The 27,450-nt window shown below is 39.2% G+C and overlaps 2 protein-coding genes and 1 long non-coding RNA gene across 4 annotated transcripts; all 3 read right to left on the reverse strand.

The window, feature by feature from the left end:
• Positions 1-71: 71 nt before the first annotated feature.
• On the reverse strand, positions 72-4,568 carry LOC125880613 (uncharacterized). Its single transcript, XM_049563216.1, has 4 exons — positions 4,370-4,568; positions 1,120-1,485; positions 815-939; positions 72-722 (listed from the first exon to the last, which is right to left on the reverse strand). Exons 1-4 carry the CDS (start codon positions 4,443-4,445, stop codon positions 525-527), a joined length of 765 nt encoding a protein of 254 aa, XP_049419173.1. The 5' UTR covers positions 4,446-4,568; the 3' UTR covers positions 72-524.
• Positions 4,569-5,800: 1,232 nt separating this feature from the next.
• On the reverse strand, positions 5,801-14,538 carry LOC125880979 (uncharacterized). Its single transcript, XR_007448176.1, has 4 exons — positions 13,485-14,538; positions 9,767-9,868; positions 9,357-9,668; positions 5,801-9,228 (listed from the first exon to the last, which is right to left on the reverse strand). It is a non-coding gene; the product is annotated as an uncharacterized LOC125880979 (long non-coding RNA).
• Positions 14,539-15,440: 902 nt separating this feature from the next.
• On the reverse strand, positions 15,441-27,345 carry narf (nuclear prelamin A recognition factor). Of its 2 annotated transcripts, none has more exons than XM_049564279.1 (12): positions 26,942-27,345; positions 24,651-24,723; positions 24,467-24,532; positions 23,856-23,984; positions 23,625-23,757; positions 22,124-22,258; positions 20,411-20,529; positions 18,879-19,008; positions 18,165-18,237; positions 17,284-17,421; positions 16,960-17,117; positions 15,441-16,860 (listed from the first exon to the last, which is right to left on the reverse strand). In XM_049564279.1, the coding sequence occupies exons 2-12, from the start codon at positions 24,705-24,707 to the stop codon at positions 16,613-16,615; spliced, it is 1,386 nt and encodes a 461-aa protein (XP_049420236.1). In that variant the 5' UTR covers positions 24,708-24,723; positions 26,942-27,345; the 3' UTR covers positions 15,441-16,612. The 2 variants fall into 2 exon arrangements, with proteins under 2 accessions (XP_049420236.1, XP_049420235.1); XM_049564278.1 differs by having other exon boundaries at positions 26,712-27,345.
• Positions 27,346-27,450: the final 105 nt, after the last annotated feature.

Genomic DNA, 27,450 nt, shown 5'->3' on the forward strand with positions numbered 1-27,450 from the left:
AGGATAAAGACACAGTTTTTTTAAATCAGTGATTTAATACTCATCAAAGGAACAGCAACACTGGAGAAAAAGTGTGGATTTATTGTGCATATCGATTCAGACAGGAAACTGTGGTTCACATTCATTTAAAAATTCAAACACGTATTTACAAGACACAAAGGAAACACATAGAATAAACCTGCAAAAGTAAACAAATCAAGCCCACATGTAATACATCATGTAAAATAAAAATAATGCTTTCTTTGCAGTTTTAAGTCACAAACACTGTTCACACGCATAGCACCTGTACACCCCACATCAGCCAGGATGTGGTAGCTCGATCACTTTTCTGCAAACAAAGAACAAATTTGTGTATAAAAGGAAATGGAAAGCAGAGCAAGAAGTGAGACACCTTTCCTGAGCACACAAGGCAAGCTGCTGCTGACTCAAAAGATACACCAGCCATCTAATATGAAGCCTCTGAGCAATACATTTACAGTAAGAATCATGATCTCATACAATTGTCATTGCATTAGTTCTTAGCTTTACAGAATGCCCCTGAAGTCCAAAGTATCTACGGATGTGACTAAGTAGGGACAATGTTGAACTTGCTGCTGAGGACAGACATGCTGAGGCCTGTGAGCTCTGGGTGGGTGTGCAGCTCTGGGTGGGTGTGCAGCTCTGGGTGGATGTGCAGCTCTGGGTGGATATGCAGCTCTGGCTGGTCTGAATTGCGTTTTAAACTGTACAAACACAAAGAAAACATATTCAGTGGAACACCTGGCACTGACTTTGCATGATTACACAAACAGGTCAATCTGCTTACAGTACTTACACGTTTGCATCTCACAATCAGTGCTCCAATGAAGAGGAACAATACCACAATGAATGCTGTCACACTCAAGGCGATAAAGATGAGATCCAAAATGTGGTCCCTGCAGTGCTCCTGGGGATCTCTCTCTGTGAGGGAAAGTGGAAGAGGAAGAAAGTTAAACCAGGGACAAAAACTTAGTTAAAACCTATTTTGATATGAGTATACTGTGTGTGTGTGTGTGTGTGTGTGTGTGTGTGTGTGTGTGTGTGTGAGTGAGTGTGTGTGTTTGTTTGTGTGCATCTTTGAGTTTGACTGGTCTGTTTCACCTCTGATAATAATAATGGTGCCATTGCTGGGCAGGGTTTCAACCAACGATGTCTCTGATTTGAAGTATTTCCAGCTGCAGTAATACAAGTCTGTGTCCACCAGCCCCAGCAGAGAAAGCTTCAGTGTGATCCCATGGCCACCCTCCGTCTGCTGGTTTTGGGCTATGTGGATTCGGCCAACAAATTCCGAAGCCGTGGTATTCTTGGTCACCAGGCCTTTTTCCAAGTGCAGGTACAGTACGTCCCTTTTGTAATAAAAACGCCTGTGCAGGTACAAGCCCAGTGGTTGAGTCAATGATGTGGAGCATGTGATCTCAGCAGATGAGTTGACTCTCATTAGAGAGATGGACAAGGGATCTTGAGACACTGTCAGGGAGAGATGGATTGTTAGTGACTGCTTCACAAGTCTCCATTAGGCAGACCTGCCAGACATGGCTGGACCCATAAACAGGTCCAGTGAATGGATCCTACCCAAATCTGCTTCATTCATATCAACCATAGACTGTATAAACATGTCACCCATTGGTTTGTGGGCTCCCATGACAATGCCTGCCAAGTTTGGCATTTTGGTTGTTGCCATCTTGGAAGTTTGAAACCAGAAGTTGCCATAATTGGAGGAGAAGGTGAGGATAGGCCTAACGCTACCTGCTAGCTTAGTTAGCATGGTGCAATTCAGCCATTGCTAACTGTGATAGTGGCTACTAATGCTAATGCTAATTTTTGCCAGCAAAAAAACAAGCTAAAACATAACAAAACAAAAAGACCAAACTGAATATCAGACGTTGTGCAAGACTTTTTCAGGCAACTAAAATGTTACAAGAAACTTTCATGAACTGAAAAGACACTGACATCGCAACAGCAGTAGCAACGCCTGTGTAAGCGCCATGTATTAGGGATAAGTTTGTTTTATTGTGAGATGGTATGACTTGCTACAATACAGAGGGAAATGTGTTTCAGTGTAATATTAAAGAGGTTGAATATGTGAGGTTACTTTGTTCCTGTATATTTTGACCTCTGCAAATGTTTATATTGGTCCTGTGCGGCTATTGTACATATGTGACAAATGAACAGGAAGTGAAGCTTTTATTGTGAAATGTTCAATTTGACTCAGTTCAACTTTTTTTGTACCAGGCTGTAAACATGTTTATTTCTGCTCTAAGGTTGGCATTTTAACATGGGGGTCTTTGGGGATTGACTCACCTTTTGAGCCAGCCTCAAGTGGCCATTCGAGGAACTGCAGTTTTTAACACTTCCTGCATTGGCTTCATTTTTCACGAGTTCATTATGAAACTGGCGACATCTTACTTAACAATGGCAAATACCCTTTTTTGCAAGAAATGCCTTTTCTATTTCTATTAATAATTTTATATTTTAGTTTTTGAATTCGGCCCATGGCATCAATTCTCAATTAAAAGTGTGTTGTATGTCTGACAACTGCATGAGCTGAGCCCCTGCTCCTCCCTCTACAACTTCCTTTGTCACAGCTGCACGCAAACCGAGCAGAACAGCGTCACGTCTCACTGACCCGTCTTCCTGCACAGACAGGTAATAATAATGTTTGCCCTAAACTTCAGCATTGTTTGTGTTGTGAAATTAAACCACTCTTAGAACATCTCAGTACAGCTGGTCTAATTTAGGCAATAACCCGCCATTAAACTTAACAACAAGTGAGCTAGTCTGGCGTAAAATCACACTGTCTCCCTCAAACTCAATTTGAAATAATGTTATGTCTCCCACCTCTCAAAAATGACATGCAGTTTGGGGCTGCAGTAAAGAGTGCAGAGGAGGAGAGGAGGAGTGTAGGGTGTACGCGGTTGTTGTTTTGGGATTCTTCAACAATATTTAAAGCTTATTTAGGAGATAACTATAAGAATTAGTGTGTGACTATTTAAAAAAGAAAGGGGAAGAGAATGAGGAGAGGAGGAGAACAAGGACTGGAGAATAAAGAGAGGAGAAGAGAGGAGAGGACTAAATTGGTTGGTTTATTATTTTATTTATTCAGAGAACTGCATTTTACAATTTTGTGTAAAGATTTGTTGATTGTGATGGTTATTTACTATATTTTACACTAAAGTGTGCACAATGTGGCGTTGTTTTCTTTGTTGTAGCCTGTTATAAATAAATGATAAATGTGGAAAGTGAAGGTGTAGCAGCTGCTGGGTGTATAGAGTGTAAATATTCAGACACGTCATATGCAAGCTAGACATTTCCCTTCTCATTACTGTGCACAAATGTAGGCTACGTGTGAAAAACCCTCTGATACTGGCAGACAGAAACCTCCTAGCAGGATGCACTTTCCATGCACACATTTTCTTTTCAACAGCATGTTGCGTGTGCAAAAAAAAAAAAAAAACATTGTGAAAGGGATGCCCTTTTTCCCCTTAAGCGCCCTGCAAAACGTCTGTGCACGACACTTGTTGACTTTTTTGTTCCATTATTCTTCTACTTCTGCAACAGGGAAATGTTGTACTTTTTACTCAGCTACAGTTATCTGACAGCCACAGTTACTTTTTAGATGAAGATTTTACATAAAAAAAAAAAAGAGCTGATAGATGTTAAAGGTTTCTTTTCATTTCCTTTCTGGCATGTGATTTTTTTTTTTTTTTTTTTTTACAAAAAATATAGTGTCTAGTTGGGATCCTTTGTCACATATCAAATATATCACAAAAAGCTAAGATTAAAGAAAAGTAGAAATAATAATAATGATAAAATAAAAAAAATTGTAGGAGAACTTTGTTTTCTCCCAATGCCACAGATTTATTTTGTGACTCATTTGAGGGACCCTGACCCCTTGGCAGGACTTATTGCTTACAGTAACTGTTTATAACTTAGCAAAAACTATCTTCACTTTGACCAGGTACAAGAGTAAAATGCTAGTCAGTCACGAGGGATATTTTTCTGCAGACATAGTAGTTACTTTTGATACTTCAAGTACATTTTACTGATACATTTTTTTTTGCGTTTAATTAAGTAGGATTTTGAATTATGGACTTATCTGTGATTCATTGTTGTATCAGTACTTAAGTAAAGAATCAATACAGAGTAATTTTTCCACCACTGTTTCAAGACTTGTGCTCAAGGGGCAAACACAAGCAAACAGGAAAAGATGACTCAGACTCACCTTATAAAACATCTTCATTGTTTTAGATCTTACCCCAAAAATCATATCCATCCGTACTCTGTCACACACACACACACACACACACACACACACACACACACACACACACACACACACACACACACTCACCTGTCCAAGTGCTGAGCAATACCTCAGCAGGCATGCAGAGTAGTCCCAACACACAGCTCCACCAGTGGGCCTTCATCCTGCAAGCTGGGCTGCAGGCAGGCCACCAAAGACTCAGGCCAAGATGCAGCAGCCTGGCTGACTGACAGCTGACTGACACATGAAAGCTGAAGAAGGAACAGTGTGGTGTACAAAGGAAATGTGACACTGACTGACTCTAACTTTGTGTTTATCAGCTGTGTGTGGGTTGTATGTGCTGTGCTGCATCAGATCAAAGACGTGAAACTGCTTGTTATTGACAAAAGTGCATTTCAAGAGATTTTCCATCCCAAGTAACTGTAACATGTACAGAGGCTGAGTTTCCCACACCGTTATTTACACACACTGTATCCAGCACAGTATATCCCTCACTCCTTTCACAGTTCACAAAAACACATTCACTTTAAATTCCTACTTTGCTTGTTTTTATATAAGAATGAATTGAGTGACACGAAAGGCTTTGTACTGCACTTCTATTAAATTTCAGACTTGCGAGTGACACATAAAAGAAAGCTGGGCTCTCCTCATTTTTAATCAACCTGATCTCAAAGAAATACATGAAATGGCCTCAACCTCTCAACAGTATTATATAATGAGTACATGTAATGTGATACATTACGTGGTTATGGCACAGTTAGGTTTAGGCAAGCAGCAATCTCCGGGCTGAAAAATGAAGGCGACACGCAAGTGCCAAAAACTGTGGGTCCTTGAATGGCCACTTGGGGCTGACTTCAAAAATGAGTCAATACCCATAGACCCCCATGTTAAAATGCCCAACATTACAGCAGTAATTTACATGTTTACAGGCTGGTACAAATATGGTTTTGGTCTCTATAGCTAAATTCAACATTCATGAGAACTGAAGGGGGTTGATATTTTAATCAACTCACCCATTTAAATGTTTGAAGGCTTAAAGTAATATATAATGAAGGACACGGTTACTTTAAGTGACAGGTGGCTGCCGTCCATTGACAAGTCACTACTATGGTGACAATGATGGTTAGATAAATAAATAACCATGCCATAACCCCAGATTTACAGAGTGGGACCACAGCCATAGCTGTCGCTGTTTCATTTTGTTTTCACGTCATGAAAGTTAATTGTAACATTTTGGTTCCCAAAAAAAGTCTTGCTCACCTTTGGTTGCACTAAAAGACCCTCTAAGGAATCAAATGTTCAGTTTTCTGCTAAATATATTTTGTTTTAATGGTTTTAAGCCTGTTTTTCATTAGGAAAATTATTAGCATTAGCATTATCACTATTAACGAGAGCTGTAAATACACCATGCTAACCAAGCTAGCAGCTATAGTGTTTGGGTTATCTCCACCTTCTTGTCAAAAATGGTCACTTCTGGCTGCAAAAATCCTTGATGGGGATGGCCAAAATGCCAAACTCAAGGCCACAAACCAGTTGCGGACATCATGGACGCTGCGCACATCTTTTTTTTTCTTTTAACCCTTAAACCAGCAGGCATATTTTGGATTAATTAGTTGCTTATTTTCTAATGTATCTAGGCTAAAATAATACAATTTCATTTTTTATATAAAAACATAACTTTTATTTTCCAAATTACAAATTGTTTCTCCTGAGATACATTGCCCATTTAGGGTACAAATTTAACATTTCCCCCTTCATGTAATATATCATGTGCCAACTTTTAAAACATTTTATAACCAATTAATCCGCTACTTTTTTTCATGTTTTGCATACAAAGTTTTAAAAATGTGGAAAAACTGAACAATAGTTATTTACATACAGTTTATATATGTTTGAATAAACAATGGCCTATAAACATTTCTAAACAAAATATCTTATTGCTGGGTTTTTCTCTCTCTTTTTTTTTTTCAAGCCAACCACCACCACCCCCCCTAGTGGGGACATTTTTTCTTTCTTTCTTTCTTTCTTTCTTTCTTTCTTTCTTTCTTTCTTTCTTTCTTTCTGTTTTTGTTTTTCATTTTTAATGTTGATTATTCATAATTTTCTTTTCTTTAATTTTTTTCCCACCTTTTTTGCATTTAGAGATGGAGTCCAGTGTAAGCTGGTGGTGATTACATACAACACAACCAATACACAAATAAAGTTCATCATCACAAAAACAGAAAACAAAACAGAACAAAAGCTAAACAATGCACCTCACACAACACAGGGATAAACAGTCATGAAATAGAAATTTCATATTGGCATAACAACATAATAACGAGTTAAAAAAGAAAAGACAATCTTTATATACAGTTAAGAGTAGAGACCATTTACTGCTTTAAATAAGGCCACCTATCTCTCTGGTCTCACCACACCTCAGCTTCAATAAACTTTCCTCATCTATGTAACTAATCTTGGTTATATGTATAATATCCTTTGGATTCCTGAAATGTCAGGTATCAACTAAATCTAAGAATTTCATGAGATTTTTGTAACAGAATTTCCTTTTTGGTCCAAAACTCCATCTAAAATCTAACATAATGATTTCTCTGTCAGTGTCCAACAATTGATTCCCTATTTTATAAAAAAAAAGAAAAGAAAAAGAAAATGGGTTCATCTGTGTTCAGCCCATATATATCAATCGAACAAACTTTTTTACTTCTTGTATTATCAAATTTAGGACATTAAGTCTGTATGAAAAAAGACATGCTATTTTTTTCTTTCAACCATGAAAATATAATACTCTTTTTTTTTTTTGCAAACAGCAAGACTGCTACAGTTGTAACTCGCAATGCCTATCTCATTGCTTACTATATTACTATTAGACATAGATATTATTTATAACTTTAATCTCCGATAGGAATCTACTGCAGCTGAGTTCTTTTCTGGTATTATTTATCAACAAAATCCTGTCACACATAACATCAAACATATAGTCTACAGAGACATAAAACACAAATAACAACAAATAAGAGAAACTCCTGTTTTAGAGAGAAATAAAGGGCTTGTTCCTTCCTTTCTCTCATTTACTAACGCACATCACATTAGGTATTATTGCAAACAGACACATACAATACAATATGTACAGTGAAACCACTACATCTTTTACAGAAACATTTTAAGTACTTCTATATATTCAACCTAAACATTTTCCCTAATTCGCTCTGGTTTGCTCCCTCCTCTGCCTCCTCACAAGAGCTACTATTCAAATTTTATTGCTGCTGTTATCAATCCTTGTCTTCCTCACTAGTTCCCTCTTATGAATCTGAACAATCAGGTGGCAATACAATAAGAATAGAAAAATAAATAGTAATCAGTGTTTCACACTTTTAAATTATTGACTATCTGTATAGGCCTCAAAACATGACTGGTTATTTGGTTATCTATTCAATGCCTGATTATTAAAGTTGCAAAAATGCAATTCATTATTTTTCAAAAACACATTTCTAAAACAAAATTCCCCCGAAGTAACAACAACACATGAAGGATACAGAAACCATTTAGTCTATGGGCAGCAAAACTTGGATAGGCTAAGGGAAAAAAACACATTTTGCATTGACTTAAATTAGGCTCAGCCTAAACTCAATCTGGAAGACTTTCTTTATGCTATATCCATTCACAATTCTTTCTCCATCCCACTCCCACCAATCAGCTGACTATGGGTGTTTCCTCTCCTGGTAGGCCAATCAAACTTTGCCACGATCTCCTTCAGCCATTGATGTTGCTGCTGCCAAACTTTAAATCTGTTCTCCTCCCTGCTCCTGTCAGCTTTTATGGTCATGCCCTCCTCCACCCCATTCACCCTATTCACCTTATCCAGAGCCCAGGACAAGGTCATCAAAATCCGACACCTCTTCACATCCAGATCCTCAGCTACCTCCTCATCTCATCACCATCATCACCACCACCAGTGTCAAGACTCCATGAGGGGGGATCTCTAAACTACTACATCTCTACCACCCTCCTGGAATAAATGACATCACAAAGGGGTCTAATTGCCAAAGACTTTTCACATTTCTCATACTTGTGTGCACATGTAAATAAATATTATTTTTTCTCAAACTGAGTCTCTCCTGACTGAACTATATTTGTTACTGATGGGACGCAAGTACCTTGTAAAGTGATATAAGTGCATCATGTAGCGTGATGTAACTACATAAAGGATATGAGCAAGTTAAGGCAGAGAAGTCAATATTGTCTTTTTAGTTTCACACAGGACAGGAACATGGTCCTTTAAATTAGTGTTTCATTTGTCTCATCAACCACTCCTGTAACATTAACCACAACCTATTGCATGACGTTGAACCACAGAATTAGTGTGTCCACCAAAACAGAGGTTCGTAATGACTTTTCATTGGCATTGTTTCTGTAGTGCCACCACGTAAATTTAATGCATGTATAGTAGATCAGATTGACTTTAATCCCTACTCCAAACTCCAAAAATACTGGAGCCTACATTTCCCATAATGCAACTCAACAGCATCTTTTATAATAACATGACATCATCAGAGGTTATTTTCCTAAAATCAAAGGGGAACTGATTTTACACAACAGAGTCTGTTTACAGGTCTGTTGGAGTACAACTACACGTGCCCCTTTATTAAAATCAAAGCATTGTATTTACATGGATCAATCTGTACAAAGACCTCAAAGAATTCTGGAAGAAAAAAAAAATGTAACCCTCCTCTCCACCCCCACCACCACACACATACACACATATGTTGAAGCACTTATTCTGATTTGTCATACAATCAGCAAGTCTCCTTTCCTCTGCCCAGTGTCCTTTGTCAGTGTCGTCTCCTGGCGTCTTTTCCTTGTCAAATACAGAACGCCCAAAGCGATGACGGCGAGGACAATGACAATACCCAATATAAGAAGGAGTATTGGCATGGTTTCTGTTTCATCTGACAAGACAAAATACACTTATCTTAACATGTGGATTGATTCCAACTCGTTCTGTGTGTCTGAACAAGACACTCAGTTTATAGAAATAGATAATAATGATGACGAAAAGACACAAGAAGCTTCTCACCTTGCTTCCCACCTTCATTGGCTATGCTGGAGGACTTGATGACTTGCACTTCCGTAGTGGATGGTTTAGTCACACCACAGTTTGTCTGTATACGAATGGTGTAGTTTTCCTCTTCCGTGACATTTGAGATGGTCAACGACACATAAGTCAGACGATCCCATTCACATCTGTATTTCAAGCTATTGCTACATTGTATGTCACCTTGTGCATTATTCCAGTGATAGCGTATGCCTGTGCAGTTCTTGATGTCTATAGTGCAGTTCAGTGTCACTGTTTGTGCAGCTACAACTTTCGCTGTCTTGTTGCACATCACTGACACAATTGAACAAGGGGAAAAAAGAGAAATGCATGATATGATTTCACTTCATAATACATGGCGCATTTATTTCTGATACAAGCTGATAAGATACCTTCATGTGACCAGGCACTGCTTTGTAGCAAAGTAGCAGCACAGAGCAGACTCAAACACAGCCACAGGCCGGACATCATGGAAGGTTTAGTGTCTTCAGAATCTGGAAAAGGAAAAGCAGATATTAAAACCAGAGGGCCCCTGTACTGTTCTGCCTTTGACTTTTTTCCAGAAGTCCAAATCTGTAGTGGTGGTTAAGGGTATCCATTAATTAATGCTGCTTTGAAAGAATATTTTACTTGCTAAATGATCATTTATATATCAATTACTCACCTTGTGTTACATTTAATTCATAAAGAAAACTGTTTTTCTCACATGCCTTCATGGTGTCAGCTACTGTTATTCACATACACTGCCAACCATTCCAACAGGAAATAAAACAAGAACCCAGAATGTTTATGTCATCAAGTTTGAAACGGTCTATAAAACACTTCCACCCATGAGTAGAAAAGATCAAACACATGAGCGTGCCCAGACATGCGTCAAGTCAAGTCAACTGTATTTGTATAGCACTTTAAACTCAGAGTTGATCCAAAGTGCTCTTACAGCACACAGAGAAAAACAAAAACAAAAAAAGAGAGAAACACAAAAATTTGAATGATTATAGCAATAAATATTACACTTATAGCAAAAAGCTGTTTTCTTGTTGTTTTTATAGCCATCACACTGGGACAGTAACAGCAACAAAGACAATCACATTATGTACAATCAAAGGCTAGTGAGTAAAAGTGTGTTTTAAGACAACTCTTAAAATCTGGTGGAAGGAGGAGAATCAGATGGTGGAAGGAAGAGAATTCCAGAGGTTCCGGGCAGCGATAGAGAAAGCCCTGTCTCCATTACACTTAGCCCTGGATCTCAGGACAGACACAAGTCTTTGGTCAGATGATCTCAGTTCTCTCACAGTGCGATATGGGGAGGGGAACTCTGTGATGTGGGATGGGGTGAGGCCGTTTAACACTTTGTAGACAAACATCAGAATCTTAAAATGTAATCTGTAGCTAACAGGCAGCCAGTGTAGGGAGGCAAGACTGTGCTCCTTCTTTTTTGATCTCATTAAAAATCTTGCTGCTGCATTTTGCGCTAATTTAAGACGGGATAAACATGACTGAGTAATACCAAAATATAATAAGTTACAATGAGTTGCAATAGTCGAGGCGGGAGGATATGAAGGCGTGGATGACTTTGTCCAGGTCAGAAGTACAGAGAATTAATCTGAGTTTGGAGATGAAACTTAATTTTACTACTTGATTGGTTTGTTTGTTAAACTTCAGTTCAGAATCAAATATGACTCCAAGATTTTTAACATAAGATTTAACCAATGCAACTAGTGGGCCAAGATGAGAAATAACATTGGTCCAAATAAAATAACTTCAGTTTTACTCTCATTGAGCTGGACAAAATTTGCAACCATCCAGGATTTAATGTCATGTGGGCAGTTTTTGAGGTAAATTACTTTACTGATATTCTTTGGCACAAAGAGGAGGTAGATCTGCATGTCATCCGCATAACAGTGAAAAGATATGTTACATTTTTGGATAATGTGGCCTAACTGAAGTAAATAAATGGAGAAGAGGAGTGGACCAAGAACGGAACCTTGGGGTACACCACAGGAGATGGGAGATGAGGAAGAAAATTAGTTACTGATAGAGACAAAGAAGGATCTGTTGGATACACTTGAAGAGAACCTATTTAACCCTTTAAAACCTGGAGTGACATCACTTTTCTTGTGCTGCTTACAGATGCCTTTCACAAGTATTTAAACCTTTGAACCCTGAGCTAATTGGTTTCTTTTAAAACGTAGGAAAAAAGGCAACGAGCAACTTGGTAAAAATGTCCCAAAAACTGCAAAAAATGATAGATTTATAAAATCATAAAAAAAGAAAAGAAAAAAGAAACAAGCTAGGGAAAAACTATACTTCTAATCATTATTATTACATATTTAAAACTGTGTTACAGAATTATTTGAATTTTTAAGCACTTTTCTGGGTCTGCAGTATTCTTCATTCCTGGATTCTTGGTTCACCATGAAGGCAAGCAAGAAATACAACGTTTTCTTCACTGATTTATGCTAACACAGGGCGACTATGTGATACACAGATGGTCATTTTGCAGAAAGAAGTTTTTCTTTAAGTATAGTAATGAGCATTTACACAGAAGCAATTGCAACTATCATACTATGTGCTGATCCTGAAACCAGATTCCAGACTTACCAGACAACACCAGATTGTCAGATCGCAATTCGAAACTAAAGGAACTGAGAGAGAAATCTCCAATCAGTTGTGACAACATAGAAACTGCACAGATTGGAATGTCAGATTTCTCATGGGAACCTGGTTTCCTGGAATACAGACTGCCTTATTCCAGCCTTCGTGCCCAACTTTAGACTTCTGCCCCACCACATTTGCCCCACATAGTTGTACTTTACCTCTACGCACTCATCTGACAGCTAAAGTTAATCACACATATTCAGATTAGTTGAGTTTACACACAAAAACTTTTGAAAAATATTGTTATGGATTATACTTGTGATTTTTAAGCAGTGCAATGCCATGCACAAAGATTTTGAAGGGGCCGGTGTGCACTCCAAATGTAAAAAGGCAAACACTGATTGATTAAGATCAAATCAGGAGTAAACAATTTTTTTCCCTTATTTATTCATTAAGTTTTGAGGACGCATTGTGTACCTGACCCCCTCTATCTGATGGACTACACCATTTCACAATACCTGCGGGCAGGGGAGTATTATGGCATGTTAAAATGTGTTTTAATTATAAAATTATATTTATTTACTCATGTAAATACATAGAACTTTAACTGTTCGTGATTTAAATTAGTAAGTAAAAAGTTGTGCTTGATCCCATTTAAGGGTCAACCATAGACCTTTTAATGCCCCTCCCTGGTCTTAGGCTGGGGTCACCTTTACCCTTTGACGTTGATGCAGTTGTCAGGCAATACTTGAGAACTTTTACTTGAGAACTGATGCCATGGGCCAATTTAAAAAAGACTAAAATATATAATAAAAGAAAAGAAATATATATAAAAAAAAGTCTTGCAAAAATGGCACTTATCTAGTCAGAGGTCAAGTCAAAGGGTTGGTGCTTGAGCACCCCCGAGATCTATCTGTGCATGTGCGTGAAGCAGGGGTAATTGTATTCCAGGAAGAACTGTAATATAAATGGGTGTGACGCTGATCTTAAATGTATTGTCACACACCTCCAACAAACCTCAGTCAGCTGTTATAAAGCCACAAGCTGTTATTGAGAGTGCATACAAATCAGTTATGTAAACAGAGAGGTGATGCATATACGGTTTAGTTAGGAAAAATGATGAAATGATGATGAAAATGACAAAAAGCAATTGTTGTAATGGAAAGCAAAAAGTAGTGAGTAAACAGTTTTAAATAATTAGAAGTATAAACAGTTGAAAAAAAATCCAATTATTAAATATCTAATATTGATATTTCACTTACGTACCTTAAATTAAAGAAGATTTTGAATGACAAGTTTTTCGTCACTTTTACTTTCATAAAACGTATGAATACATCCTCCACCACAAAAACTAACTGCGGCAAACTCAGAATAAAATCTCAAAATCAGTTACACCATGAATGAAAAACCATGACGCTTCTGAGTGAATCATTAACTGCTTAAAGTGCTGAAAAGCAAATACCTTTATGCACACTGTTCTATGAATATAAACACAGAAAGATCTGTACTTACCATAAAGAGTGCTTCTTTCTCATCAAAGCATCAAGGAGTGATTTCCCTAAAAACAGGACAGCACAAGTGAAAGTAAACTGCTCTCCACCCACACACTACGCTTGTTGGGATCTCACTGGTGCCGCTTTATCAGTGTCTGTGTATGAGCCTGCAGACATGAAATAATTAGACAGGGAAGGCGAGAGAATAAGACGGAGGGGCGGAAGAAGCCGCAGGCGATAGGAAGGAAAGAGAGGTGCTGCTCCAAAGGGATTTTTAAAGGTCGCACATGAGTATGTATATACATAGAAAGTAGGATGTACTTTGAAACCAGAGCAGTCTTACTGGCTCTGCAGTGTCTGCACTGTAAAACCAGTCTTTGCCTTTTCCCCAGTGACAGTTGGTTGCATTGGTCGGTGTTTTCCACTAGTGATATGTCAACACTCTGTTCTGCTCTGACGAGGGGGCAGTTAAGGTGACAGGTCTGCAGCAGGTAATCCAGTGAAGAAGAAATGACCACTTTTAAGTAGAGCTGAGAGAGAATCTACATAAGTTTTGAGCTCAATACTGTTACTGAATGGATTAATGTGCAGATTAGTAGCTAAAATTAAATCCAATTGTTTTTTGGAGCTGAAGCCATCCAGCTTTATGTTTGGGTTGATTAAAACCAGAAGAGCAGGTTGACATATGAGATTGATCACATTGTTTCTGTGCTGTTTTTCAGTTTTCTTAATTTTTTGCTAATGCTAAACCAAGCAAGGTGAAGCAGCTTTTAATTTCTATGCTCCCCACCTGTAGAGGAAACTTCCTGAATACCTGAAGTCTGCTAAGATGGTTAACTCAATTAAATCAGGGCTTAAAACATGATTGTTCACTGTGGCTTTCCAGTAAACTGGATACACCTTTTCCATTTGTAACTATTTATTTGCTTGCATTTCTCAATTTTTTTTAAAATGCATTTTTCCTCATTTTTAGCTATTTATTGTCTCTAAATGCTGTTTTAATGTTTTCTTAATGTCTTGTTTTAAATGTATTTCTATGCCCCTTCAAGTGCTTTGAATTACCTTGTATAAATGAACTTGCCTTGTCTTTTCTGTGTGAGATGCAATGATGTCATGCCTAACTGTGGAGGCTTCATTAAAGTCTAGACTCCTGTAATTCATATCAAATATCACGTGTCACAGCTCTTTTGTGAAAACAGGTGTCACAGATATCAAACATGTCAAGTCAACACTGGTGGTCCAGTTGTGTGGTGTCTATAAACTAACTGTACGACATCAACTGGCCTCTACAGAGCTTCTTCTGCCTGGTACATGCTACCCACCAATTTATGGCAGATCATACATTTTTCTTTTAAAATGTTACTTAAACAAGAGTTGATTAATCTTACATAGATGTTATTTTTTATTTTAATTAACTGTTAACAATGGCTTTACTTACGGCCTGCAAACCTCAAGGAGTCAGGAACTCACTGTGGCCTGCTGCTGTTCACCAAAACTATCAGCAAGTAACTCCACAACACATTCCATGTTCCCTTTGTGTGTATGAATTAGACAGACATGATACAGCTTGTTAATGAGAAGGTGTTGGTCAAACTTTGGATTGAAGTCTTCATGCCAAACTCATCTAATTGACTCTTGGCTCTAGCTCTGTACTCATCACACCCTCTGCAGGAAATTCTTTCACATTTTCATTTTAAATACTTTGTGCGGACCCCAGTAAGTTGCTTGTTTTGTCTGACTAACTTCCCAAAATTCCAATTCCAAAGATATTAAATTATCACCAACAGTAAAAGAGTGTAAGTTTATTTTCAACACTGAGAGCAGGACACACATGAAACAGGGGGTCGGGGGTCCCCTGCCTTTAATTTTGAGCATCAAATACTTAATTTCCTGCATTCTGGTAAATTTTTAAGCACCAATTTTGGCTCTTTCTGCATCTATTTATTGTGAACGTTTCTTTCATTGAAACAAACCAAAACTTTCATGTTTTATTCAGGGGAACAAATACACATTTTCTTAATATTGAAGGGGACGTGTCCCCTGTGACCTGTGGACCCTGTGGCTGAGCCAGTTGGAAATCAATGCTACAGATAATCCACACAACTTTGTTTCAGAGGTTTTCATTAGAACACTAACATTTAAAACTAGTCTGTTTTGTGGATTACCAGCAGCAGAAATAAAAAAAGTTTATCTCTATAGGAGGCAGAGACTTTTTAGTGAACCATGACATTACCCACAGAGACAGTGAAATGAGACACACTTTGTTTTGTCAGAATATTTTAGTGCCTTACATGGATGTTTGATCTTGTAAAACAAAAAAAACATTTAACTTAAAAATACTAGTTTGTGGAATGGGAACAAAGCGATAAAATAAATGAGTAATTATTGTGTACCATTAAAAAAATAATGACTAATTCTTTACTGGGACGGATAACCCAAACATTGAGTTGGTAGATACACATGAGCGAACACTCGCTAGTCAGGTTAAGTGTTAGTAAAATGCCTTTAACCTCTTGAGTCCCACAGCAGACTCACTCTGCTGAGATGAGGCAATCACACTGTTGCATAGTTATGAATGTGTTTGAGAACACATTGTCTTGTCTTTCAGCAGGGAACAGTGGAAGCAACCTGAACATGAAACAACATACTGGACAGTTTCCATTTGGAATACATGAAACTCTTCATATGAACATTCAACATCCACAGGTTCAGTTTATGAGTCCCAGTTATTGCTCTGTAAAATGACATAAATAGGTGCTACAGATTTACACACTTGTCAGTACAGCTGCAGATCAGGAGGTTTTGAACCTGATTGTTTGTAACCATTAACCATGTGCAGCTTTGTGACATCACTGCTTCAGTCCACATAAAATGCAGACATGTGTGTTTGTCTGGACTCTGGACCTTTATTTCTCCTGAGGCTCAGGTCTGGCACAGGAGAGCCACATATTTTAAATACAGACATCACCCCCCTGTGGCCTAAAGGAAGTACTGCACCTACTGACACCTCCTGGTCCTAAGTGCAGCATGGTCCTTGGCTTGTCTTTCATGGTGTCAGCATGAATGATGAGATGGTCCAAGCAGAATCAGAGTGAACCAGAGGAAGCCCATGTTCGACTTCCATAAAGTAAATACACCCCTCTGTCCTCACCACTGCATGTGTGGGGGCTGCGTGTGGGTCTGACTCTGACTTCTGTACTGGGTGTGCAGGAGTGCACTGGCCTGTGGGGAGTCGTGGCCCTGCAGCCAGTCTTGATAGAGGGTGTGCAGGGTGGAGCTAAACTCTGGGAGGCGGATGGGCAGGCTGCTGTAGGCCTCCTCCATCTGCTGGACGAGGACTTTATCCACCCGGCCTACTGTGACGCTCTCTGCCTGACCACGGCCGCTCAAGCATCCTGCCACGTATGAAACACAACATGGGCTAACACCGACAGATCCAAAGTGAAAGACACTATTTCAAGCAATGTTTCTCGAAAAATAATGTTTGGTGTTACCTCCTGGGCAGGACAGCACCTCCACCAGCTGGTAAGGCACACGTCCCTTTCTCATTCGGTGAACCAGAGTCTGGATGTTTCTGAAACCATAGATGGCGGCAAACTGCAGCAGAGTTTCCCCGTCTCGCTCCAGAGTCACTTCCTGGAAGTCCCGGTTCCTACAACAGCAACATGTGACACAGGAGGAGAGTTTTCAGACAAAGAAATTGTATTTTATGTCCAAATTGACATTGCTCTACAAAAGTGTGGCACGGATGACTGGACTTCCAGGGAAGCTATGGTATATTCCAGCTGAATAACTGTGAATAACACAGTGTCTCTCACCTGAGGGTCTTGTATGTGATCTCATGGACGTCCAGACCAAAGAGTTCTTTGGCGGCATGTTTGAAGATGTGTTCCAGAAAACCTTCAGAACCTCGGCCCTCGTGCCTCACCAGAGCCACATCCCCAGCCTCTCCCAGCCTACAAGTGATAATACAGGCTGCTCTGACAACAGCTTCCAGAATGACCTCAGTGAAGATATGCAATTGACAGATCCTGGGTCCCACCCCCCTTAGTTACTGTTGCTAAGTTGGACACGCTTGGTAAAAACGAAACAGGCTGATGCCAATTCTGCTTAGCCATGTGCCGCATTATTTATTAAATAGTTTCTGGGCGTCAGGCAACGTAGCTTCAAGAAGCAGACAGCAAGGACTACATTGTGTGATGGAAGGATGTATTTACCATGTTAACTTTTATGAACAAACTTTTTTGAGGCTTCCAAGGTCTCAATAATTAAAGGAGAATTAGAGATCAAGGATGACAAGACTATCAATCAAAACTGCTCCTGTATGGCTGGATATAGCCTGTGATTAGATAAGTGCCATGACAACTGTATTGAAATTTATTAAACAGCTATTAGTGTGTGGGTACTGACATAAAAAAATAAACAGAAGTTAGCAAAGGATGTGCTATTTCTACTACTAAATTACTACTACTACTGCTACTTAATTATGAGAGGGTGCCCTTTAATTTCACTTGAGCACTGGACCCAAAGTGTTTGTGTACTGTGTAGTGGAGGTGATAATAATATACACTACTTTGAAATTTGTTTTCTGTTACTTATCCAGACTTGCTAACTCCATCATAGCAGCTTGAGCTTCAGTGTGTTTAATCTTTTCTCATCAAAGATGACTGATAGGATAAAATCTAGTCCAAATACTCACACATGGTCCAGTGGAACAGAGTCCAGATCTTCTGCTGACACCTTCCTCTGCTCCATCAGGTGAAAGATCTCCACTGAAACATCACAAACCACTGTTACTGTATGTAGCTGTTATTGTCAACTACTACGACTGTAAATGGAGCTACAGAAGCCAAAAGAATTCTTGTCTGTGTGATGAGCAGGATTTGTGATCCTTATGTAGTGTGATGCTGATCTCTTCTGTTCAACTATCCAGTAAAAGTAGTTTAAAGACTGCTTAAGGTTTTAATGCCTGCAACCAATTAGGTGATTGCAGACTTTGTTTAGCAGGAGTCAAAACCTGATCACAAATGCTGACGTAGAGGTACACTGTGATGTGAGCTGCTGTCTGTCTCAAATGCATCGAGACAAAGCAGATGGCTCTCAGCAGGACAAAATGAAAGGAAGCGTGTATCCTCTTGGCCTGCTGATGTGTATAGTGTGTACTGTAGTGTAATGTGTGCATTTATATTAAGCTAATAAGGGCATGTGTGTGTAATATTTCAGGATGGGTCTTCCGTACACCTTTCAAATACATGACTATGTGAGGAAAATATATACTGGGGTCGCAGAGACACCAAACTCTAGATTATCAAAGCTGTATTTAACATGATTTATGGATCAAAACAAACTCTAATAAACATTTCCAATAGTATTAAGCCCAAGGCAGCAGTGTGTAAGATAAAGAGAATGGAACCTGAGGTGAGGACACAGTCCACGTCTCTGGTCTCCAGCAGGCTGTTGTAAAACTCCTCTCTGACAGACTCCAGCTTCTTATCAAAGCAGGGGGCCACCAACATGTGGTAGACTTTCTCTGGACTCAGCTTCTGCTTGGAGAGAGAAAGAAGAAGGAAACACATAATAATGAAGCAGGTTCTTTTTTTGTGCAGAAACTGATGTATAAAGCATTTTACATAACAATTTCTACTGCCTCAGAGTGCCAGGAAAGATGTTTCCTTATTTTAAAGGAATGCTTCAACCCCCAATGACCATTTGTATCAATTCCTATAATCAATTACTCATCCAATGTTACGTTGAATTCATAAAGAAAACTTTTCCTAACATGCCTCCACAGTGAGCAAAGGATCCAAAATCGGAGAAAATTTGTGATGAATTGAAGTCATAGGGGTCCACGTATAACAACAGCAAAACTATATCACAACATCCGAAAAAAACTCCCAAACAACTCATACAGTATAATCCCAGTCTCATTTATTCAGTCAAAGCACACAGCCCTTTCCAATGGGGAACTGACCAGAAAAGTGAAAGTTATCTATGCTCTTTCCAAAGCCAGACTCCGTTGACAAAAACAGTAATTTTACTGGGGGGTGGGGGGAACGACTTCACGGAGGTCCGTGCGGACTAAAAGCGGACGTCCGCAAGCCCTGTGCGCGCAAAGCTCAGATTTTATAACCGCGTGGACTCCGTGGGGGTAATATAGTGTTTCAGGGCCATTTTTACAGGAAACTACAATGCGGAAGTGCACTCGACTATGGAAGCCCGAATGACTGCGGACATTCCTTGCGGAGTCCGCTCCGCTTATAGTGCGGCCGAGTCTGTGAGCACCTTAAATTAAAACCCTTGGCGCACACTGCAGCACAATCAAACAGATGCGCAACTCAGAGCATCAGAGGTGTCTCTGACACCAGACTCAGAGCGGCTCTGAGTGCGCTCGTTGGGTTAGTGTTGCGTTTAAGGCCTACCCAAAAAAAAAAAAAAAACCGAAGGAAAAAAAAAGCGCCGAAGCTTCGAAAAAAAAATTTCACAATCGAATCCCGTGCCATCGAACGAAGCTTAGAATTTTTTGGGTCAGCCCTAAAAATTATCGTTTTATTAGTGAGTCTGGCTTCAAAGTGAACCTAGTTAAGATTCACTTTCAGTTCAGTTCCCTGTCAGAAAGGACCGTTTGTTTGTCAAGCACTGAACATACGACTGGATAAATGAGACTTGGATTATACTGCAAGGGTTGTGTGAAATTTTGTACACAGACGTTTTGATGTAGTTTTGCTGTTGTTGAAGATGAACTCCTATGACTTCAGGTCATCAAGTATTTTTTCGTTCACTGGAGGCATGCGAGAAAAACAAAGTCATCATTTTTCAATGTGGCCCACCTTTTTTAATTCGTTATCTCCACCTTTTACTGGTACTGCCGATAGAACTGTTGGTGTCACCACTAATGGTACCACAACAAACTAAATGCATTTATGTGCTATGACAGTACATGTTCACCTGCTGTTTAGAGAAGTAGTCTTTGACCAGACAGCCCATGATCTGCTGAGGAGACCTGGCTGTGCAAATATGAGGGGTGACCAAACTGCCCAGGACACGCTCTGAATAGCGGATCCACCCTGTAAACACACACACACAAAACCTTTCTTAAAATGAACCTCTGTAATCCAAAATAACGTTTTCATTTATAGTAGAAAACACACCAGAAGATAACAGTCAAAAAGGATGTATACAGACATACAGTATAAGGAGCTTTGTAGCGTACACATGGTTCAAAATTTTAAAGTTCTCACTAAGATTCCAGACCCATGACAAATATTTTATTCCTTCCTAATTTGATGATATCATTACTAGATGAACAGTGAGGCTGAAAATCACCATCAACAAACAATAATTTAACTGAAACAATTAACTGATAGGTCCATCTACAGAAAATAGCCAACCGTGTTGTTAACTGATGAATCATGGGGTCATTTATTAAGCAAAACTAATCAAAAGTGCCAAAATATTCTGTCTTTTGGAGGCTGGAGCGGGGCGCCCAGTAGCTCAGTGGGTAGAGCAAGCGTCCTATGTACAAAGGCAATGTCCTTGACGCAGCAGCCATGGTCTCGATTCCAGCCCATTGCTGCATGTCATCCCTTCTCTCTCCCCCTTTCACACTTAATCTGTCCTGTCCGATAAAGGCATATAAAAGCCTAAAAAAACCCCCAAACAAACAAACAAAAAAACCAATAAAATAAAAAAAGAGGGTGTGGTGTACTCATTTTTAAACTAACATCTAATATAATGGAACTAGATGGCACTCAGCTTGTGGTGCTCAAAACACCAAGAAATACATTTGAAAAACACAACAGCAATGTGTCTTTCCAGAAATCATGGCCTGGTTACTCAAGATAATCCACAGAACCTTGTTGTGAGCAGTTTCGTGAAGGAACTTTTTTCTTTCTACCAAATCACACCACCTATAGCATTGTACAGAGGGAAGCATGAATTTAATGCTAGCTCACCTAGCTCCAATGGACTAGCTAACGTTACAGCTCAGCTAAGGAGGACGCCATTAATATTTACATCTCACGCTGTCACAAGCACAAGTCTCTTGAGTAGATACATGTTAAGTTCAGCGTGGTGAAACAATTGGTGGGTGTAGTTCAGTAGAAAGAAAAAAGTTCCAATATGAAACGGCTCACAACAATGTCTGTGAATTATCTTGAGCAACTGGGTCGTGAGTTTTTAAAATGTATTTTTTTTGGCGCTTTGTGCACCACAAGGCGAGTGCCATCTAGTTCCATTATATTGGAGAGAAAGCAGACATCTCTACAGCTGATATCTCTAATACCAGGCAACTCACACCAAAACAAACTAGACTGATAAATAGCACTACAGGGAAGAGGAAAAAACTGTTTTCTTTTTTTTGTGTCCCTTTAACTCTTGCTGTTCCGATCTCTGGTGAAGGGAGTGGTGAAATAACTTTCTATCTTTCCTTTGCAGCACACCACTGCTATCTCTACTTTTAAAACAAGCTCTGCCAACCCCCCTGCTCAGCACACATCATGCATATTAACAGTTAGGAGCCCGAGGAGCAGCAGAAGAATGAGGCAAAAGAGAGGAAAATTGAGGCAAATATCAGGGCAGAGGCAAGAAAGGCAGTCTGACAGGTGGAGAGGGAGAGGGAGAGGGAAATAAAATAAGGGGTGAGAAAGAAGGGAGTTTTACCTGGACAGGAGGAGGTGAACATGGGCATGGCATGGGAGTCGTGGTGCCTCCTGCGAAACCTCTGAATGAACTCCTTCTGGCTTTCCAAAATGCTGAAGCCCGCTGCTACGGTGGTGTCGAACACATACTGCACTCCTGCAGGGAAAACACAGAGAGATGACAACAGAGACAGTGGCACAGGGAGAGACAGAAGTGGGGGAGAATGTCACGCATCTATGACAGATACCACTGAGTAGGTGGAAGTTTTAACACATCAGTCATGAAGAAAGGTCTAAATTTCTGACTGTTTGGTGCTTTTTTTTAGAAGCAAAGTGGAAATTATAATTTTCAATAAAAAAAAACTTAAACAGAAGCTGAATAAGTCTAATAACATTATGAGGCACAAAATGAGGAGGAACAGGGAGTAGACATCCTAGATCTGATCTTAATAAATCCCACAATAGTCATGCAGACAACATTTTACAGGGACAAATGTAACAAGACTTCATATAACTACATGAAAGAGCACTTAAAGACTGTGTTAGGGGAATACTACATCTCCCTAGAGATCATTTTATATGAAATTCTCACTCTGTGTTATGCTGAATTCATGAAGAAAACTTTTTTTTCCTCGCATGACTCTGCTGAACAAAGAATCCAGCGACAGAGAAAATTCTTGATGAGTTGAAGTCACAAGGGGCTGTGTTTAAAAACATCAAGACTATATGACCTCTCACACAACTTGTGCATCACAATCCAAGTCTCATTGATCCAGTGGTATGCTCGGTACTTTCCAAACAGACAGCTCTTATCAAAGGGGAACTGAACTGACAGTAAAAGTTACCGAGCAACTTTGATTTTTACTGAAAGTGAAAGTAGATCTCTTCAAAGCCATACTGCACTGACAGAGACAGTAATTTAACCCTTAGGAGCAGCTGGTCTACTGCTGCCCAAATAGTCAGTTTGTTTGTGGTATTGTGTGACTTTGGTGTTTTAACAGCTTAGTTAAGATTCACCCAAGTCACATAATAACACACACACACACAAACCACAGATTGACCAGCAGCCCATGTGTTCAGGGAGGTAAAATTACTGTTTTGTCAAAAGAGTCTGGCTTAGAAGAGACTTCAGATAGATTTCACATATTCACTTTCCTATCAGAAAGGGCTGTCCCTTTGGGAAGTACTGAGCATTCAACTAGATAAATGAGGCCTGGATAACACTGCATGAATTGCGTGAGTGTGTTAACAGATGTTTTGATATTGTTTTGCAGCTCTCAAATGCAGCTCTCATGGCTTCAGTTCATCAAGAATTTTCTCAACTTTTTGGATTCATCGTTTACCATTGAGGCATGTGAGAAAAAAAAAAGTCACTTCATGAATTCAACATGATACGGGGTAACTAAATGATATACAAAAGGTCATTTGTGGGGTGAAGTATTGCTTTAATACTTTGTTAAGATTTTACAAGATGTTACCTGTGGTGACAGTTACGCAGCAATATATAAATAACACTTGCTCACCTAAACTCTTGAGGAAGCCACAGAGTTTGTGGGCAGCCTCAGTGATGTCCACACCAAACTTGACAGCAAAGAAAGGCAAAGACTGTGGACACAATGATGCCACCAGCACCTTGTGCTTTGTCACATCACACTTCTGACAAGGACAGAGACACAATTGGGACAATGTAAGGTATTGTTCAAAGAGGAAGAACACTGTGACGCAGTGCGACACATTCTTAGGTTTCAGAGTACCTTATTGAGTGCCAGAACCCGCTGCACTTCCTCCAGACTCTGCTGAGAGACTTTTAGACTCTCCTCCTCTGATAGACAGCCATCACAGGACAGGCAGGCACTAAGCAGCAACTGGGGTTCTTCGTGCACCTTAGGAAAAAAAACAGGAGTGTGTTACATGGAGGGTTTAAAAAGAGACATGTTCTATTTTAAATGGGCACTCCAGCAACATAGTTTTTGACTTCCATGAAGAGTCCACTCCCCACAAGACACAGATTAAAAAAAAAGAAAAGAAAAAAGAAAAGAAAAGAAAAGAAAAGGTCAAAATGGAAGCAACACAGGTCTAAATATGTTTACTTTCAGTGACTGGATCCTAAACTTCCCATAATGAAACTTTATCGCATCTTTTCTTAAACCTTCCATGCATTGCAAATGCCCACATGCTTTGAACTGGGTTAAAATGATCATTTTTCAGACTTAAGAAAACTCCTCCAGCAGATGACATTACACAACTGATTTCAATCTGAGTAGTACTCCCAGGTGAAGTTCCCCTTTTGTCAGATCCATAAAATAAAATAAAATAAAATAAAATAAAATAAAATGAATGAAACTTGTGAGTAACAAGACATTACCTCTCCATTGACTATCTCTCTCTCCTGGTGCGAGTTAGCACCATCATCACTCTGCTTCTTGTTGCACTGTGTGTGAAAGATCAATAATTAAATTCACGACTGAAAGCAGGACAGAGTTTCAAACTCTACATGTTCAGAGTCGACTGATATGTAATAATGCCTTGATACAGCTTCAGAAATTCACCTGTTTTGTGCAGTTCTCACACTTCTCCTTCCGCTTTGGTATGTTGACCTCTGACATTTTCCTTGACAGTTATCTGGAAATTGAGGGTGATATATAACAAATATATAGCAGCACCATTAGCTTCCCAGTGTTGATCATTTCCTCACAGCATGTTCCCTCTGATACACCGGCATGATGACTGTGCCTGCAGCCTACTGCTGTGTAATATTTTGTCAACTCCACCCTCCTCTGTCTGTCCTATCACAGACAGCCTGCTTATCATAAACACAACAGCTCTAATGGTGGGAAACTGGCAATAAACACAAAACAGTATCCTGTCATTAAAATTTTAATGGCTCACATTAATTACATACACAGTGCCAACAAAAACGGCCATAATAGCTGTTACGTCACAATAAACACAGGAGGTACCATCTTGTTGAAACCCTTATGTCTCAGTCTCATTATGTAATTACATGAAAAATGTTGACTCTGGGGTAAATATTTGATCATAGCTCACGGGGGTAGGGGAAAAACTGATACTACATAGCATTGCAATGTTTTTTGTGGCAATATCATATAGATAAAAGGATGCCAAGTATTGATTTTTTTCAAACTATTAAAATCATTTACATTACAAATTAGGGCTGCAAGTTTTTTTTAAAGTGTTTATTGCGTCGATTAATGCCTGAACACAACACATTATTTTCTTAAAGACATTAATGCATGCTGCTATTGTCACCACTGTCTGTCTTTCAGAGGCCGTAGATGGCTGACTTTCAAAGCTAGAGTGATGATACTGGTATCATATGAAACTTGACTTAAGGAATCCAGTGGTGTCCACCATGTTATGCTAGTTTCTCAGGAAGGAAGATAAATAAAACTCCAAAGTCAGGCTAAATTTTGTCCAAGAGAAAAACAGCATGGCCAGTTTCACAGAGGTCCCTTGGCGTGCTGTGGGTACCCATGAGTCTCCCCTTTACAGACATGTCCACTTTATGTTAGTCTCATACAGTTTTGAGCACAAACTGCATGCAGTGTTAATTACAGATTTATGACTAGAAAAACTTGACACAGTGTTGAGCTGCATTTAAAATAATCCTCAGGTTTCCAGCTTTCAGGGGATAGATACCATTTCTATGTAGCATATACTGTTAAGCTGCTTTCTCCACTAAAAGATCCCCTGCTTACCCCTAAAAAAAGACCAAAATGGGTCTACAGTATGTGGGCCTCAGAGGGTTAATGACGTGCTGCTATTTTGTTTTTTCCACCACACTGTTGTAGCAGTGCACCACTGATTTGAAATAAATGAATCTATAAGTCAAGATCATAAAGTAAATTTCTTTGAATTCGATTCACCTTCAAAACACTATGGTAACACTATCAAAACACTTTACCGTGTTTATATGGACTTCAAAACTGTTTTGCAATGCTAAATTAATCGGGATTAACAATTGTAATTCTGTGATTAATCGCAATTAAAAATTAATCGTTTGACAGCCCTATTACAAATACAAATTAAACTTTCGGTAGCCTACAGCAATAATAAAATCTAGTACTTTTTCAGTCCACTAGATATAATTTGCTGCAGTAAGATGATTTAAGTGAGATCAACTGACCTAAACCTTTATCTTATTTGATAAAAGAGATGCTGGCAAAGTTTTCCTTTGAGTACATAATTTGCTTATAAAAGCAGGTCGCAATGTATGTTATGGGAATACTCAGCATATCGCAACACGTTTAAAATCGCAGTAGTATTGTATTGTGACTCATGTATCGCGATAATATCATATCATAGGCCCTCTGCGGATTCCCGCCCCTAATAGCTCGCGATAATGTCCCCGACTGGCTTCAAGCGTCACTAATTTGTGAAGCTATATGTAACGTTAACATTAGCTCAAAAATTTTATATTAACTTACAGTAAGTTAATTATGATATTTAAACATAAAGTTATGCTATTGCATTACAGGCCCTTTTCAGGATGTGGGGTAACATAACGTTAGTCACTCTGTTTGTTTAAGTGTATGTGTCATAACAGGCCCTGTGTTGACATTACAAGGTCGAATTTTGAGGTAACTCACCGGACGGTGTCTATGTCACTAGCTCTCCTAGACAATGGCATGGAAGAATGCAGAGGACAGTCAGAAGAGCAGCCACCAGTGAAAGAAAAAGCAGCACTGACACAGCACAGCAGGTGAACTCAGCAGTTACTCAGCACTGCTGCAGGTTAAACTTAAATCCTCTGTGGACGGTGTCACCGCAACTGCTGGCTTGAACCTGGACGGTTATTTCATAATGTACAAACTCGTACTTTCAAAGGCGTCGTTGCTCCTTGTATAAGGGCCAGCCATCTCTATGTACGTCTTCCTCCATTGTGCACCCCCGGTGAATCAAGACACATGCGCAAACGGAGTAGTGGTCTGCTCCGGAAGCTTTGACTTTTTTTGTCAAACCAGTGAGGGATAAAAAATATGTGCTTTTGAATCAGTCAATCGACATAATCAACAAATTATAAAATGCATAGCGTTAAAAACTCCAAATCGGTCTGTAAGTTTCTCCTGCGCCAGATACCGCAAGCTCTTCAAGGTGTTTCAGGCCAGGCTCGGACTTTCAAAGTATCTCCCAAAAAGATACGAACATTGCCAAAATAATGGTAAAGTTACCCCTAGTTCAGTAAAAAACGAAATAAATTTTCTTTTGAAAATGCCATTGTGTTGAAGAAAAACTAAAGACTTGCGACTACGCCGTCTTTTGTCTTAATTTAATGCATTTCAAACTTTTATTCTGAAGGCGGCGAAGCCGTCCAATCACAGCAGGCGG

Source organism: Epinephelus fuscoguttatus, linkage group LG20 (assembly GCF_011397635.1).
Source record: "Epinephelus fuscoguttatus linkage group LG20, E.fuscoguttatus.final_Chr_v1".
In the NCBI taxonomy this organism is placed as follows: domain Eukaryota; kingdom Metazoa; phylum Chordata; class Actinopteri; order Perciformes; family Serranidae; genus Epinephelus; species Epinephelus fuscoguttatus.

Coding starts and splice junctions, on each gene's coding strand:
- narf (XM_049564279.1), bottom strand. CDS start 24,707: ATGTCAGAGGTCAACATACCAAAGCGGAAGGAGAAGTGTGAGAACTGC. Junction 24,533..24,650: donor GTGAGAACTGCACAAAACAG/GTGAATTTCTGA, acceptor TTTCACACACAG/TGCAACAAGAAGCAGAGTGA. Junction 23,758..23,855: donor GGGTTCTGGCACTCAATAAG/GTACTCTGAAAC, acceptor TGTCCTTGTCAG/AAGTGTGATGTGACAAAGCA.
- LOC125880613 (XM_049563216.1), bottom strand. CDS start 4,445: ATGAAGGCCCACTGGTGGAGCTGTGTGTTGGGACTACTCTGCATGCCT. Junction 1,486..4,369: donor ATTGCTCAGCACTTGGACAG/GTGAGTGTGTGT, acceptor TCTCCCTGACAG/TGTCTCAAGATCCCTTGTCC. Junction 723..814: donor TGATTGTGAGATGCAAACGT/GTAAGTACTGTA, acceptor GTGTTTGTACAG/TTTAAAACGCAATTCAGACC.